This window comes from Micrasema longulum, unplaced genomic scaffold (genome assembly GCF_059751315.1).
Source record: "Micrasema longulum isolate JH-2025_06_02 unplaced genomic scaffold, ASM5975131v1 h1tg000552l, whole genome shotgun sequence".
Classification (NCBI taxonomy): Eukaryota; Metazoa; Arthropoda; class Insecta; order Trichoptera; family Brachycentridae; genus Micrasema; species Micrasema longulum.
In genome coordinates, this window is record NW_028277748.1 from 130,329 (window position 1) to 148,729 (window position 18,401).

The window sequence follows — 18,401 nt, forward strand, 5'->3', positions numbered from 1 at the left end:
GATGTGTGTTATGTCATTATGTGTTGATCATATTATTTTATGTTTTTATCAGGCTACTTAATTGTAATGAATTATTTCATCCATTCTAAAAATATAACTTTGAACATAATTTAATTATGTTATAAAGGAATTTTGGTGATTTTTTGAGTCTGGCTGACCACACAACCTAAAATATGCATTTTGCAGAAAACAGCCAGATCTAATATTTAATGAAGCCTCATACAAACTTTAAATACATGAGGCGACATTCATTTTCACGGCATTTTGACATAGAATTTTCAGAAGGTGATTATTACAGTTTTTTTGTATGAAAGTGGCCCGGCTGTTTTAAACAGAACATAGAATTGATCTTCCTGAACTTAATATCGCCAATATCTCATTTTTTCAAAATTGTGGACTGGCTACTTTCTGCATAACTACATTCAATTAACTGAATGAATTCTATCCTATTTTACTTTAACGGTGATTACTAAATATTTCATCGAACATATGGAGCTAATAAGTCAAGTCTTTTTGTAATGTTATTTTTGTAAAGATGTGAAGTGAGATGGATACGATCTTTAAAACTAGACGGGACTGGACTAAAGTAATTATTGTTTACTTGGCTATTTATTGTTTTCTTTTCTTATAGTGGATCGCTTGTCATTTTCATATGTTTCGTGGGTTACGATATATTACATAAGTGTCAATACGTATCAATAAGGGTGAATATGTTAATAATGTTAGGAAATTTGTTTTTGTGCAGGTGATGATGGCCCTGGCGACGCACCTCCAGACCGTGGAGGCGGAGAAACAGAAATTGAGGACGCAGGTGCGGAGACTGTGCCAGGAGAACGCTTGGCTGCGGGACGAGCTCGCCGCCGCCCAGCAGCGACTTCAGGCTGCTGAGCAGAGGGTGGCGCAACTTGAGGAGGAAAACAGCCATCTTTCCTTCATGGCATCCATCAAGTCAGTACCGCACCACATTATATTTATTATCATTCATCTTTTATTCAAATTATTTCTTTAATAAAGGCGCTGAGAGCCAGATGAACTTAAGGGACATTTAAAAAAGTTTTCAGTGGCTTCCTAATATTTATTTTTTGATTAAGGTGACTAGGAATTACGATTTTTCCTTAACATAAATGAAAAGGAAATAAATTATTTAAACTGACAGCCTATACGGATTGGATTTGACTGTTATGTTTCTCTGGCGTAATTTTTTTGTGAACCTTTAATTTAGCCACACAGATTTTGTGAGTTACCAGCTTTAATATTGGCGCTCAAATTAGTGTGGCTTAAAACATTTTTTTTCATCTTAAGATTGAATTAATGTCGATTGTCACTTAAGCTCCTACGGCTCTCAGCGCCTCAATTGGCTTTCGTGATGTAAAATTCAAAGTAATACATAATAACAACAAAATCGACATAGGTAGTGTGCAAAGTATGTGTTGGGTAAAGTTTTTTTTTCTTCCAGAAAATATGATAGTGACATAAATGAAGAAGACAGCAATAGAACCGGTAGTGACAGGCAGGGATCCGGGAAACAGGATGATCCTATTGTAGATCTTTTCCCTGATGATGAACAAGAAGAAAGGAATAGTAAGTAAATCATAATATAATTTCTCAACATTTATTAAAATTCATAATAATATTTATCGGTGATATTTTTAGCCTTTTGAAAAAATTTAAGGAGACTCGGTTCTTAATATTTTGGAAAAGTAACAAATATTCTTAATGGTTTAAAAAATTCAGTTATGGGATAGCGTAAATAATGTATCATGAAGTAATACCTATTTAATTATTTCCTTCAGCCATGTCTCCGACACCATCATCCCAGTTCACCCAGCAAGTCAACACCGGTTTCGAAATCCCAGCCCGCCTGCGCACTCTCCATAACCTGGTTATTCAGTATGCGTCCCAAGGTCGGTACGAGGTGGCGGTCCCCCTGTGCAAGCAGGCCCTCGAGGACTTAGAGAAGACGTCCGGCCACGACCACCCTGATGTGGCCACGATGCTCAACATCCTAGCTCTTGTCTATAGGTCAGTTGACAGTTTGACTCTTTGACGTTTTGACAGTTTGACTGACGCTCTGGCGAAGGTCTCGGAGAGTACAGAATATAAAAACATGTAGCAAAGACAATCAAAGAATGGTATATGGTAAATTTGTAAAAAAAACACGATCTACACATAATACTTCGAGCTAAGCCATGCCAATCAACAACATTCATCCCGAACAACAAGATCTACGAAAAGTGGGAAGATCTATACCACTCGCAGTTGTATACGAATGTTGTCTGTTACTGCTTTTAGTAAAATATTTTATTATTGTAATATATATAATAATGTTGAAGCATGGTGCTAATGAGTAAACTCGCAGTTGTCAGCGGAATGAAAAAACAAATTGATAAATAGAAATAACATATTGTTACAAAATGTAAATGCGCGATCGGCACCCCAGGCACTACCCTCATCACACACCAATGTGTAATCAACAGGTTAAGCATATTTTTAATTAATCATGGACACCTAACGTTTGTACATTCGTCGATTCGATGAACGATTTTTGTGGTGGATATTTCTAATTAAAAACATATGTTTATATACACATATATGAAACAAATACCACTGGACATAACTGTCTCGTGAGTGACCGTGGCAAGCACTGAGTTGACAAGCGACAACATGATCATCAGTGTGCGCCATAAAAAGACACAGCGTATTTGTTGTTGCATATTCGACTATGCGACGAAGGTTAGTTGTCTAGGGTTAGCATCAGTTTTGGTAAAATATTCATACTGAATACGATGAAGTAGTGTCTGTATTAATTTTTGCCTAGGATGATTTCATTTTAAAGTTATAATAATGTGTGTCTTATATAATAATGTATGTCAGAAGATTTAAATTTTATTTCATATTATATTTGTTAGGTTATTTTGAATGAATAGTCCCAATCTTCTAAACCTATCTATAAAATAGTACTGTTTATGTTTAATTTGATGAGACACCGTTGATAAGATGCTTTTATACCTTATATTTGGTGCTGAGTACTTTTTCTCATTGCTGCATTTTATTTTATTTGTAATTTTTACAGCTAATACATAAAAAATAAGTAAAAATATATTAACAATACTATAGCCAATCAAAAAAACCCCCTGTTAATCTAATAATATATAAGAAAAGAGTTTACAAAATTGTATGTGTGCGACGTTTGTATTCATGTGTGTGTATATTAATATTTGTGTACGAATGTGTGAGAGTTCATGTGTCAAAAAGAGTATAAGTTGGAAAGAACTTGGTAAGAGGTTTGACTATTAAAGAAAAAAAAATGTTTATACCTACTTTTGAAACATTTAGAAAAATATTTTTCTTAAATAATGTTACGATGCTTTAATTTCTAGGGATCAAAATAAGTACAGGGAAGCAGCTAACTTGTTAAATGACGCTCTCAGTATCCGAGAAACTACTCTCGGGGAAAACCATCCAGCCGTCGCTGCTACCCTTAACAATTTGGCTGTTCTTTATGGAAAACGGGGTAATATAAAAACACAAATTTAATGCATGTTTAAAAAATTTTATGCATCTTATATCCATCGAGTTTAGCGCATAATGGACCTCTGGTTACAACCATAATGTATGATAGTAATAAAGTTACAAAGATGAAAGTTAGAAAAAAAAAGAAAGCAAATCCAATCTTTTAGGTGAATGTGTGTTGAATATATTACGATAGTGCACAATGTCAAGATCTGTGCAGGATGCAAGACTGAAATTGTTCAGTTGTTAATCAACCATCAAAAACTAAGCCAAAAAATTTACTTTTTAATTTTTTGGTATCGTGTATCATTAAGTTTTGTAATTTTCAAATTACTCCGCCCGTGATGTCTCAAGATGTCGGTGAGTTGTGCTGACGTTTAAAAGTAAAGCACCGTAGTGTCAAAATATACTAAATGTTGAAAAGAATGGCTACCAGAAACCGGAAATCTATCACAATACATAACAGTGCTTTAATTGATTGGTTTATTTTTATTTCTTTTTTTCATTCCTTTTTGTGAAACTTCGCCATACAATTAAATGCTCTAATTTTTACCGCATGTAAGAAAAAAAATTACATCCAATTTCTCATAGCACTGAACTTCCTCATTAAGAAGTGCTATAAGGAATGGTAGACAAGGAAAGAACAGCAAAAAAATATAGTGCAATAATTATAAATCTTTAAATTTATTTCATGTTGAATTACGTACATTAATATTCAAATTTTCGATCAGGTAAATACAAGGAGGCCGAACCATTGTGCAAGAGAGCTCTTGCAATCCGTGAAGCCGTTTTAGGACACCAACATCCTGATGTTGCTAAGCAGCTTAATAACTTGGCTTTGCTTTGCCAAAACCAGGTATGATATTTTACAAAAATGTGTTGTCTTATCTATTATTAGTTTGTTTATTCTATTATGTACGTTGAGTTTTATTAAATATGTGTTACTATTTATTGCCTACTATTCTTTTTTATAGAATCCATAGTACAAAGAAACAGTTAGAAATTTACTAGTTTCTCAATATAATAAACTTAATTTTTCCATATAAAATTTTGTCAGTTACATTATTGGTACATTTAACTGATGAAAGCAACTTAAAATTTTGTATTTTAAATTCTCATCTCGAATTTTGTATTTTAAATTCTCATCTTTGTAGACAAACATCAATCCATCCCTCACCAAATCTTCTTATATTACTTACATTATTTACAATTTTAAATTATTTACAATTTTAAATTATTTACAGTTTTAAATAAAATATAATTTTAGAATGTAAATTTTAAGTTTCTGGGTAAAACCTATTGAAAGGATTTTCTTTATTTAAAATTAGTTAGTTTTTAATAAATTATTTGTATCCAAATGCAGGGAAAATACGACGAAGTAGAACGCTATTACCAGCGAGCTTTGGAGATCTATGAATTGAAACTGGGTCCTGACGATCCAAATGTTGCAAAAACAAAGAACAATCTGGCCTCGTCGTATCTTAAACAGGTAATTATAACTTTAATTAAAAATCTATTTTAGCTTTTGCTCTGTAGTAGGCATCTTTATATATTATGTGAAACCAATTACTACACTTTGTCAGATGTGTACGCCACAAAATTATCTAGGAAATAAAAAAGCACATGAGAATAACCATCAGTGAGTTCTATGATCTCAGTCTTACCTCTACATTATAAACTGAATGATGAGTTTGTTGTGGACTATTCTTAAGCTTTGTTGTCTTTTTCAGGGAAAATACAAGGAAGCTGAAATTCTCTACAAACAAGTGTTGACCCGAGCGCATGAACGTGAATTTGGAACTATTGATGGTAAGGACAATCCTTCCTCGCCAATACCAAAGGCAGACATTATCCCTAGTAGAAAGAAATAATTATTACACGTATCATTGGATGTAATATCCCTCGTACTTATTGTTCTCAAGTCTATGGCTGTAGATTGATATCCAAACATATGTTTTGGATTGATCGCTTATTCATTAGTCAATATGTTTTTTTTTTTATTATAATGCTTCACAATATTCTGTGAATATTTTACTTTAGTTATTTTATTTGGTGATTTTGACTTTTGTCATAGATTTAAGATAATTTTAGCGAAAATGTTTATTTTGCCATTCCTTACTCAATTTGCTTACTATTTTTTTTATAATACATATTATATGAAAGTAAATAATTTGTTTTCATAGCTTGTAATTTCAGGTATGGAGAAGTTGTTTATTAAATTCAGTTCTTATATTGTAGACCCCTACCACCTACTTACAATTACAACACAATATAAATATAAAAAAGTTACCCAAATAACTGCTTTGATCTCAACTTCTTTATAGTAAAATTGTTAAAAATATCTAAAAAAAATAATTGTCAATAACTTCACAACACTTCATAATCAATTTTATTATTATTGTTTATTCTGATCTATTTTGCTTATATTTTTATATGAACAGATTATCAGATGCTTCTTTTGATGCACATTTTTTTAGAAATTATATGTTTAACTGGTTAGTACAATCTTAAATACATTTTTGTATTATTATTTGCTTAATAAATGCCTCTATGTTGCACCAAACTAAATTAAATCGTAGATATCAAACTAGTTGATTAGTTAAATCAATAATGGTAATAAGTCTTCTTCAATTTTCTATCAAAGATAAATAAAATTGTAATACAATAATTTTGGTAGATGCAATTCTCCATGCTTGATTTTATGTGCAAGTTGTGGTTATTTTACATATTTCAATAATATTATGTTAGTGAATACATTCATATCACATTGGTATCGGGTATCTATGGTTATTATTAATTAGTGTATAGAATTCATTAGATTAGTAATCGCTTTAAATGTGCAGTCCTTTTTACAATGGCATTTATTTAGTTTTATAATAAATTAAGGATTTTTTGTAAGACAGAAACCTGAAACATATTTTAAAGGCATTATGGTGTTTTTTAAATACGTTGATTATTAATATCATTTTCCCAGTCTGAAAATTCACATTTAAATATCTCCGGAATTCTGTTTTTTCTGTCTGATCAAATTTACCCAAAATGTTTTTGTTTTTACTAAGTTTCTGACACAGTGTGCATTTTTAAAACAATCATGTAAATTACAAAATCTTGTATAATTTTTTTATGGTAGGTGGATTTTGATTGTTGGATAAAAATAATTGTATAAAATACACAACAATAGCTTGATACCAATTTTTCTGTTTCTATGCACGTTTATGTAAAATTGGTTGTATGTTACTATCTATGCAACTTTTGTCAGTATCATAATACAGTAAAACCTCATTTTTCATTCCTCAATTTTATGTTTTCCCGCTTTTTATGCAGAAATGTTCAGGTCCCATGTTTTTCCATACGTTTTCATTCAAATCTTTCCCTCAATAAAAAATACTAAATCTAAATTGAGTATCTAAATATCGTGTTTTGCGTTTTTCATAACCCCCGGTTATACATTGAAAATTTTTAAAAACTCATTCGATGTGTCAAAAATCACAAAGTCGCACGCCGCCTCGTTTGCCCAAAATAGCAAGGTATCAAGGCTCATTGTCGACTGTTTGTTTCTGTAAAATAAATAAATACCGTGTGGATTTTTGGGATGGTGTGGAATGGGCGATATCACGCGTGGTTCGCACGTGTACAGCAGTCCAGCCTCCGTGAAAGTACTTTAGGTACATTCATTATCTTGTCTGTGTATACATAGAACAGGTAAATGACTCAGATGATTGAAGTTTGACCATGAAGTTTCGCATAAATAAATTGTCTATGTTTTTATGAATGTATGTATGTGTATGCGCATGGGTGTATGTACGTGTGTGTGTATGTACATGTGTATATATGTGTATATTTATATATACATGTGTGTATATATGTGTATGTCTGTATGTATATGAATCAAAATGTGTATCCGAATAAGTTTATATTTTGTTTGTCTGTGCTCTATATTAATTTGTTAAGTATTATAATATATTAAAATGTAATTGCCTAGCTTGGAACGGGGTATGTACCCTTGTTAGCTGGGCAAAGTGAATATGGAATTGTATTTTGATAAAGAGTGTGAATAAATAAATAAAAAAATTAAAAAAATAAAAAAAAAGTTGAACACATTGAACTTAAAAGAAATAGTATTTTTGCTTCTGGTTTTATTGGTCTTTCCAAAAAGGTGATCATAGGCAGTGGCAGTTTTGCTTTTGACCCCCACATTTACACTATAGTTTAGTAGGAAGGTTAATTTTATTTTTATGTATTTCCATACATTTTTCATTTCCTCACTTTAATGTTTTCCTCGGTTTTATACTTTTTTAATTGCTCACTTGAAAAAAAACATAAAAAGGGGGTTTTACTGTATATATTTGGTATGTATTGTATGTCAACAAAAATATTTACCCTTGAAGGTTTTACAAATTGGTTTTTTTTTTCATTTCATATTCCAGTATATTGTTAAGTGTCCTCAGCACGGGTAACCCCAGTGAGGTCACATTATTTTTATTATTAATCTTTGTTTATAATGGGAAAAATGAATAGATAAATAAATACCAATTTATATTAGGTATTGCATTCTTTATAGCTGCTATCCAACCTCGAAGTATTCGTTTTTAAATAACCCATCAATGTTTCTTACCAATAATACTCTTACGTGGATGTAAAATTAAAATCTATGTAAAAATACAAGTTATTAAATTCCATGACATATTTGTTGTCTTATGTTAATTAGAGCTTAAATTACGGCAGTTATTCCTACAAACTCAAAAGTATCCTTGACATTACGGGAGAAGTACATAATAATATTATGTGACTACACTTCACCTCTTAAATTTTCCCGAAGTAAATATGTGAATATTTTTTAAATATGACATTTTTTCATATCTTTAATATTTTGACTGATGTTCGTATTATGTTGTACGTTTTTATTAAATAGTTGTATAGATATCTTTGTATTTGAAAAATTATTAATATCTGTTTGTATGTAAATTGTTATGTGATAAATTTTAGTTCCGTTTTTTTTATTTTTAGAGGTTTGGGATCCGAATATCTGAATATTTAAATTTCAAATACATTTGTCATTCATTTGCAATTGTCTACGCTACATTTACAAAATTTGATTTGTAAGGCGGAAAGCATAATCAGTAAAATGATAATGGGCTAGCAAAACAGATGGAGATTATTTACTAAATTTATCCATTTAAAAAAAATCTAAGGCAGCGCTCGCTCTGTTATGTCGTGACCAAAAAATTGGCCAAGTAAAATTTGTGTTCATACTTTTCCTATTATGTACGATTGCATATTTGAAAAGTTTATTTGTAAAATTACATAATTATACCCATATAGATAATTTTAGTTGATATAAATGTTTTTCTTTTCTTTTTTTATTAAAATAAGATTTTATAATATGTACCATTTTTACTACAATTCACGAACATATTTTTTTGGAATATGATTTTATATTTAGTTTTATGTTTTTTAGCTAAAATTACTTTATTTTCCCAATCCCAATTTTTACCATTCAATATGTGTTTTTTTATTTAAATTAAACTGTGTTTTGTGTCCCCTTTTTTATATTCTTGAATCATTTTAAGAACTTGTGTAGACATCTATTTGAATATATAATCGTGTTTTATCTTGTATCATTGAATAATGCATTCAATAGAATGCTTCGCATCAATAAATATTATTTTAAGTACATATCTACTACATAATTTCACTGTCACAATAAACTGCATGGTTTTTCTTTATATTTTGCGTTTTATTTGTCAGTAATAATTGGAGTATTTTTGAGAGTTTATTTTCTAGTGCTTCAATACTTTGGATTATTTTCTCAATGTTCTTCGTATTTGAGTCCAGTGGTATTTGAAGATGGGAACGGAATGGGATAATGTTAATTGTGACATTGGAGAGTTTAGTCTACCGTAACCGTAACTTGGTGAGTGTGACATATTTGGGATAGTGTGACACAGATAGGATAGGATTCAAATTTCACTAACTTATGACATATTTTCATGACCCCATAGCTAACTTTCAAAAGCACTGTTTTTTGGTCACACTTGTCCCAACTGTGTCGCATTTTCTGTTTTAATAATTATTGTATTCAACATGTCGTCGACGGCAATCCATCACCCCGTAATTTGACCATTTTAGAGGAGAGAGATTAATAGTCCTTTGATGTATGTTCAGTAAATTTATGTTTTTTCTTTTTTACATTTAAATCTTACTTTACAATATTTATTATTTTTGTTTTTACTAGCAATGTTATAATATATTTACCGCCAAATGGCATAACAAGATGTCTTAGGCTGTGATATTACATACGCGTGATGGATTGCCGTTGACGATATACACTTTCTTTTTCATTCAATTTGTTTGGGTTATGGTATTCAAATAGTAAATATTAAAAGCATGTCGTTTCTTTACGGTGGATTGGACAATTCTATTTTAAAATCCCTTTGCATACATCTAAATTGAAATGTAACATTGCTTCTTCTGGCACAGTATGTATTTGTAACAATTATGTTTATGATCATTGGATATAATTTTGATATAAAGGATATGTGCTTGTGGTTTATTTTATTTAGTATTTCTGTATTGATTATAATGTAGTTAAACACCTAATGTTGGTGTAACCTGCTACTATTACTCACAGTATAGTGATAAAACTATCCTTAGGAAATGTAATCTCCAGAAACTAAAGTACCAGTGTGATTATTGTTTGATTTGAATGAGACACAAAAACTGTGCTTATTTTGGACTGGACTGGACTTACAGTACAATTATTCGCCAATATTTGTTATTGTTATAAATTTTGTATTATAATTATTTTGAGTATTCGCAAATCTTTATGGGCAACTGCTGGATTGAATCCTCGAGGAATTTTAAAAATACTCTGGAGATAAATGACTAGATTTACATACATGATCTTTACTAAAAAAAATAATAAATTCATGCAATAGCTATCATTATTATACTCGCATTCTTCATTGATGTTTAGTATTGGATAAATTTTGGAAAAAGAAAAAATTGGGAAGTAAAAACATTTTTTATTTGTTCTTGCAAAGTGAAACCCCTGTCAAAAATTATAAGAGATTAAACAAATATTTGAGTTCTATTATTTATCGATATTTAATCTGTTCATTGACGACTAATTATCTTTTACATTACTCTAAAAATAAGGTTTTATGTATAAATAACGAAATATAAAAAAAACATTTCGGCAAATAAACTGTAAAAAAATATTATCAAAACAAAGCACTTATTATTATCACAGTTGACATACAGGAATTTTTGTGAAAATTTAAGAAGGCTGTTCATTAAACTCTTAACAGTTTCATGGATATCAGAGATATACACATTCTTGAGGAAAGGAATATGTAAGTCATTTAACAAATTAAACTAGTTTGAGTGATAACTTTACACCCTATGTAACATTCACCATTCTAAATTCAACAAATAACTTTTCTACAGGACCACTTCATTTAGAGCACTAATATTTAATTTTGGAAGGCTCATATTATTTCATCAACGATTCCAGCTATGTTTGAAGTTGTAGTTGTTGGTTAAATCGGCTGTTTGGATTCTCCCGGGCTAATAGAAATTGTGTTTGTCAGGTGACAACAAGCCTATCTGGCAAGTGGCGGAGGAGAGGGAGGAGAACAAGCACCTGCAGCGTGAGAACGCTCCGTACGGGGAGTACGGGGGCTGGCACAAGGCCGCCAAGGTGGACTCTCCTACGGTCACCACTACGCTGAAGAACCTGGGCGCTCTGTACCGCCGCCAGGGCAAGTACGAAGCTGCCGAGACGCTCGAGGACTGCGCCATGAGGAGCAGGAAGGAGGTAGGACTATCGATATATCTTACCCGGGCTAGATCATACAATGTTATATATCGGCGGTGGCCAACCGATCGAAACCATCGAGACTGTCGATTGCGACGAGGCATAAAATAGATATTCGGGTTGTGGTCCTGTGGCTAGTGTCTCGGACTCACGGACCAAAGGTCCGTGGTTCGAATCCCACTCTACCCCAACTTGATTCCATTTTCTAATAGTGAGTTATTTACAACTCGTTGAAAATGGCCCTCAAAATTAAATATTTGGGTAAATCATAAGAACGCAAAGGTCCAAGGTTTGAATCTTGGCAGGGTCGATGAAAAACATTTGTTTTTACAAAGCAATATTTCATAGTCCCCGAGCTGGCGCCGGAAGTGTATCTTGTATGTAACAAAAATGCTCTAGATATGCTGTTATTGGAGTTTCAATGTGGTGCCCTATGTACCATTAAGTACGGATAGGGAAATGATGATTGGTCAGTCTCACGGACACTGGACAGTAAAAAATTAGATCTCGGGACTGATCTAGTTGGCCATCCCTGCTATATACCATCGGACGGATGACAAATTTGGAATTTGCAAAAATGATTGTGTAGATTTTCACTGTCATTGTCAATGTATGGGGTGTTTTTGAGTGAACCTTTGTGGAATTGATTGTTCCTACATTTCCACCTCCGTTGCAAAGACCATCTTAAGGGTTAAGTATGAAAATGGCCCTTGAAACAGAGGTTCGAAACAATTAATCACCCAAAAGTTATTATTAGTTAGTTCACCCAAAAGACATTCCGCATACTGTAAGAATTAATATTTTTTATGAAGAACATACAAAAATATGGAACATATTGGGCATTTAAATAAATCTATGTTTATCTTCAGGTTATAAAGATGTGACATCTATCAGTTATATGAATCTAGATAGTGAAATTGATTAAGCTTGTAGTAAATTGATGGAAAAAGTTATTCATAATTTATTCAAACTAGAGATGTTTAAAAATAATGTTTTGTGCAGATTCATGATTTTGTATCGACTCAATGATTTATTATTATCGTTGCAAAACAAAAACTCTTGCAGTTACAAACTTTTTTGGTAAAATGAGGAAAAAACCTTCTACTGTCATAAAATTTATGGGAATGGTAAAAAGTGTTTTTTTTTAAATTAATTTATTGTATCTTAAACAGTTCACTTTATCAATGTACTTGCTCATTCTAAAATAAGTTTCATTAATATAATTTTTTAAACATTAGACTCAATACCATTCTAAATATAATTTTCTTGATCTATGATACAAATGTACAGTACTTCGGAGAGGGAACATATTTTATTTGTACAAGTATATATAGCCCAATGTTTAGCTGCACGTGTGGTTTTGGTAAATATGTATTTGCAATTAGGTTTCACGCTGTTACATACAACAACATTAATGAAGGTGGATGGTGACGGTTAATTTACTTGTGGTGCTTTGGAGTGATTTGTTTTGATCCGTTTTGGTAAAATATTGTGTTACTAAACAGATATAAAAAAGTATTAGTGGATTTTTTTAACACATTTTCTGGTTATTTCTGTTTAACATGACATAATATTCTACCGTTGTGTGGAATTTTGCACTTATATTGAAAGAAATAAAAATATTGTTCTACTTGTATTCAACATCTTCCACGAAATTCAAATATATGTTTATACCACAGAAGAATACAGTATCTACTATTTTTTTAATTCTTTTGATACATTAATATCATAATTCAAATATAACAATGATCGTTGGTCACTTTAAGTGAGGAAACATATTTATTTTTAATGTTTTTAGTATGTCAATATCGTGTATTTCATACATGTGTTAATATAAATTCCTTGTTAATTTATTTAATTGGAAGTTACAATTTATTAAAATGTATCATGTTAGCTGTTTGTGTCATGTGTGACATTTTAATAATACTTTTAGTGTTGTCTGAAAATGTTTTATCTTTCCAATATTCTCATTATCTGTGTTGTTTCGGTCTTTGCTTTCACAACCATTAAATGCATTTTCATACAAACCGTGGTGTAGAATTATGGTTGATTGATATGGAAATTTATATTATTTCTTCCGCAGAATGGTCTTTTGTCAGAAGGCGATTCGAGCTATTTACCACCATCTTTAGGTTAGTGTAAAAAGCAAATGAAATTATATGTTTTCTACAAAATAAATATTTTTTTATAAATTATGCAATAAGTAAGACAAAAAAGATTTTCCTCGTAAGGTGTTAAAAAAAAAAACAAACATGATAATTTTTACAATACTACTGGCCAAATGTTTGTAGACAGAATACTGGATTTCGCCCCTAGTGAGTTATTAAGATGAACAAATTACAACAGAGTTGGAGAGAATTTTAGAGAAGGACTTATAGAAGTCTAGGCGTTTACAAGGCTCATGACCTGCGGCCTTTTAAACCAGCCAATGACAGGCCATAAGCCCTGTAAACGCCCAGACTTACACATTTCCTTCTTTTAAATGCTCCCCATCTCTGTTGCAATTTGCTCATCCTCATTTTTCTTTATGAAAAAGTGCTTCGAGTTGACTGAAAATAGCTGAAACATGCTATGTATTAATACATATATTTGGTTTGCAACCAGTTTTCAACTATTTTATTTCAAATGATTATTTTCTGAATAGAATTATAATTTGAGGTACAGCAATTACATGTTACAATAAATTACAATTATAAATAATTTTTCTACTTGCGAACATTTCTTATGCGTGCATAAGCCACTCAACACAGTAATAAGTTAATGGAAGGATAATTTAGCTTTCACTTAAAGTGACTTAGTAGTTGTACTAACACTATCGCCCACTAACATTCATGCTTCTCTCTCTTGCACGCGGCAATCAGCACGTGCAACAAGTAAGTGTACTTCCACAAGAGTGGTATTTTGTGTTCTTCACTGTAGACAGAATACTCAACTTAGATTACCAGTTCAGCGATTGTTGCTCTGCACACACTTCAGTTTCATCACAATAATAGGCTATGTGTGCTTTAGTGACCTATTCAAATATTGTTTTTGTTAATGAAGACTGACCGATTTATTTACATTCAAATTTTTATATTCCGGATTTGCATAGAATACTACATGGATAATTATTCAAACAAATCGCAATTAAGGGAATCTAACTTGTTTAGAGTTAATTTAATAAACGTAAATGTAGGTAACTAGGGTGTAATAATGTAATCGGGAAAAAATTTAAACTATTTTCTTCATCAAATTTGTGACTAAAATAAAAATATTATCATTTTTATCAAATTATGATTTTCACTATATTAATTTACAAATTATTACTGCAGAAATTAGAAAGTTTATCCAATAAGAAATGTTTTTGAATTATAATTTCATCTAACACTATTCAATAAACAACGTCACTTTATCTAAATCGGAGAAAATTCATCCAAGGTGTCAGAATCACTGACTGTGAATCGGAATCATCATTCATCATCTATCTGGAGGAGTACCATCACCCATGAATGAATATAGACCACCTAGAGATATTTTAGTCCCGGGTTACTAGACTGGGGTCTCATTCCCAATGAATTTATCCCGTTTACAGGCCTTGGACATTGTGAAACAGGCAAAACTGAGAGCGGCGCGTAGAGGAAGTCGGGAATCCATAGATTCCGTGCACATCGACCAACAAGAAGAGGTTAGAAAATGGCCCGATATATACAATTTGTGAAGTGAACCTACGCCGAGGAAACAATTCAGAGGCACTCTTATACGATATTTCGTATTGTGGGGAGAAACATGCTTACCGTTGTTTTGAATTTGTGCCATTCTTTTAAAACTTCTGTATTCCTTTCTTAAAATTTGTCCATCAATTGAGGTATCTTATTTTTATGTTTGCGTCTTTAAAGACTCTGAATTCTTTCCGAGGAATAGAAAATATTCTTAATATCAAGTCGTTAGGATAGTTGACAGAGCAGATCTGATCAATATTTAAATTCAAATTTGCCTCTCACAAAGATAACTTCAGAATCAGGTATGTAAGTTTAACTTTAAAAAATACAAGTCTGTTGATAATGGGCTGTTTTTCATGTGTTGCGTGTTTAAGTTTAGTTTTGGTGCTTTGTAAAATTTTGTTTTTAATTTTTTGCACAACTGTTATATTTATTATATTTAGAATTTGTAGAGTTGTAGTGTATCCCCTTTCCAGTAATTTCTGTTACACTTTATATAAGAAATTTTAATTGTATTTAGAGATTATTTTGCTGATAACATTTTGGGTGTATTGAACACTATATATGTATTAACAAATTCACTCGAAATTATTTTTTTCAAATATCTTAAAATTATTTTTAAACCATTAGTTATTTTTAAACTAATTGTTTTAAAAAATAACCATTTTCATTTCATGTAAATTGTGATTCATTTCAACTTCAGCAAAAAATCTCCAGATTATTTTTTTTATAAGCTTAATTATGTTTTTTTTAGATTATAATTTGATTATTTATTATTTTGTTTTGATTTATCAGACGGGCGGAGGCACAAATGCGGAACCTAGATCCAATCTGAAGTCCAAATTGTTCAATGTCCTGGGAATACATACCGGCACACATCAATAGCGATAGTCTTAGTTATGTAACGTTACAACCAACTAACATTCACCTCATTTTTCCCGGTAATTAATGATACTCTGAGATTTGTCACACCGAATTTCAAAACATATTTTCAAACTGATTCATCGTTATTGTGCAAGTCAAATGAGTAATATAGTTTATGATACTTCGGAAGCTTTCTCTCGAGGATTATTAATCCCGGTTACATACATCTCTATCATCCATATCAATGTTTATACAATTCATTTTATTATTAGTCTGAGATTTGATACATTCTTAATTTCCATAATTCTGATAGTCAATTAGAACAATAATAATAACTATTTTCCAAACAGTCTATATTGTTAACAATAATTTATTTCATTTTTAATTCGTCTAACAAAGAAATAACTTCTGAAATTTACTTTAGCGCAATATAAAAAAGCTATGATTTCTAAGAATACATCACATCAAGCTGAATGTTGTGCTTTTAATATTTTTAACTTAGCATAATTTAAAAAAAATTTAGGTTAATATATAAACTACTATTTTTTAAAATATAAACTTATTTGTGCATCCATTTCTATTTTCAATTTTAATTTTGTTCTGTTTCTTTTATTTTTTTATACTCTATGAATAAAAACTGAACATTTTAATGCATTTTATCATATGATTACGTAAATCCTAATGTATCTATTCTTTTTCTTCTTGACATTCAATGCTCTTAAATCTTTCCACAATCTCACTTGAATCTCAAATCATGATATCTTTTCAGCAAAAAGTTGACTAATGTATTTTGATATATTTTTGACAACTTTTAATTTGAATTTTGATAATTTAAAAGATGAATTTGTTTGGACTTCGCAGCGTAATCCATTCAATAGACGAGATTGTAAATAAAAAATATACAGACTGACTCATTTATTCAATGATTTAAATCGGTGTTTTTCAATCTTTTTGAATACGGGACCCCTTTACGAGTATAAAAATCTGGCGACCCCCCAGGACCTTAAGTTTATTTCTATTGAGACCATATTAGTATTAATCGAGCGCAAGGAATGATTGGGCTCAGTGAGCCGTCTGCATGATGGTATGCTTAGAATGGAATTCAATTATTTTTAGTCTTTTGGATTAAGAGAAAAGAAGAATGTCCAGAATGTAAGGGAAGCTTTGAAATTATTAGTACCGGTCGCCATATCCTACCTAATGTGAACTGATATTAGTTATTTGCGTCTCAAAAATAGAACCACAAATCAACTTATTGTTAAAAATAAACAGGCACATCCTTATATAAATTATATTTTTGTGCTAGTGTAGGACTTTTGGCCCTTGATTTTTAATTTTATATTGCTTGGCCGTGATCCTCCCAAACAAGGCTGCCAAAGTTCGCGACCCACAGGCTGAAAAACACCAATTTAAATAACTTATGGACTTATTTTTCCCCTTTTTATATTATTCTGAAATATTTTTTTCCTTAAATTTAAGGATTTATGCTACTTCTAAATATATATTTCATATTTTTTATATAATTTTATTATCAGACAAATTTTGTAGCTATCTCAAGCTACTTAACGCATTTATTTTAGTATTTTACATGTCCATTTTAAATGTTGGTCCAATAGTAGTTAAACCAAAAAATATTTTGAGTATAAATTGCTTCTATTTATATACAGAGCACCTTATTAGGTGTTCATAATATTATTATCCATTATTTTTTTAACCCCAATACATCTCTCATTTTATTCATAACTTGTTTCACCTTATATTGATTTAATTTACTTAATGTTACATTTTTGTTCGTCTCAGTATTTGTTAAATTTATTTTTGTGCAATATCTTTATTTTCTATAACACATTTACTTAGTGATCTTTTGTTGTAGTATTTTAGGGACCAAATAGAATTGCTTTTAAAGTAATCAGTTCTAAGTGAGAAAATGTATAAAAGCTATATTAGCTATAAACTTCAGTAAAAATACAAATTAAGTATAAAATATTAGAAGATTACAACATTACAACAAGAGATCACTGTTGTTGCGGTCATAAATAAAAAGAAATAGATTTTTAAATTAGTTTTCTCTTAATAATCAATAATGTAAATGAACTTTTCGATTTTTGTAAATTATTTTGTATAAATTCACAATTTTCAGACATTTTGCACATTTATTTTTATTCTTCATTTAATTTTTTGCTATCGCATTATTCACTTTGTGCACGCACTGTAAAAATATTTGTATTATAAATTTATTGAATAAAAAATGTTCTATATTTATTATTAATTTGTTTTTATTATTTAATGCACAAAAGCTTTTTGCATGACTTTTATGGAGGAAGTTACTGGTGAATATTTTTGTGTAAATATTAAAGATTAGTATTTATTAATCTTGACAGACATGAAATGGTATTTTTATTTTATTTTGCAGTTTTATCGGTAAACAGGAAACAGAATTACAATTGCTATACATAATAATATATGGTTAGACTTTTTTGTACTTATAATTTTGACGAACAACACTT

The 18,401-nt window shown here is 30.6% G+C and overlaps 1 protein-coding gene across 5 annotated transcripts in view; it reads left to right on the forward strand.

The window, feature by feature from the left end:
- Klc (kinesin light chain) overlaps positions 1 to 18,160 on the forward strand; it is a 105,365-nt gene extending 87,205 nt beyond the window's left edge. For 3 of the 5 annotated variants that reach the window (XM_088228009.1, XM_088228006.1, XM_088228008.1), the window contains 11 exons: positions 746 to 948; positions 1,457 to 1,581; positions 1,794 to 2,022; positions 3,381 to 3,514; positions 4,245 to 4,369; positions 4,877 to 5,002; positions 5,244 to 5,322; positions 11,106 to 11,332; positions 14,194 to 14,205; positions 14,904 to 14,996; positions 15,826 to 18,160. In XM_088228009.1, coding sequence (XP_088084135.1) covers positions 746 to 948; positions 1,457 to 1,581; positions 1,794 to 2,022; positions 3,381 to 3,514; positions 4,245 to 4,369; positions 4,877 to 5,002; positions 5,244 to 5,322; positions 11,106 to 11,332; positions 14,194 to 14,205; positions 14,904 to 14,996; positions 15,826 to 15,915 — 1,443 coding nt within the window. In that variant the 3' untranslated portion in view covers positions 15,916 to 18,160. The remainder of the gene's footprint in view (positions 1 to 745; positions 949 to 1,456; positions 1,582 to 1,793; positions 2,023 to 3,380; positions 3,515 to 4,244; positions 4,370 to 4,876; positions 5,003 to 5,243; positions 5,323 to 11,105; positions 11,333 to 14,193; positions 14,206 to 14,903; positions 14,997 to 15,825) is intronic. The other 2 variants (XM_088228007.1, XM_088228010.1) reach the window with 2 other exon arrangements.
- Positions 18,161 to 18,401: the final 241 nt, after the last annotated feature.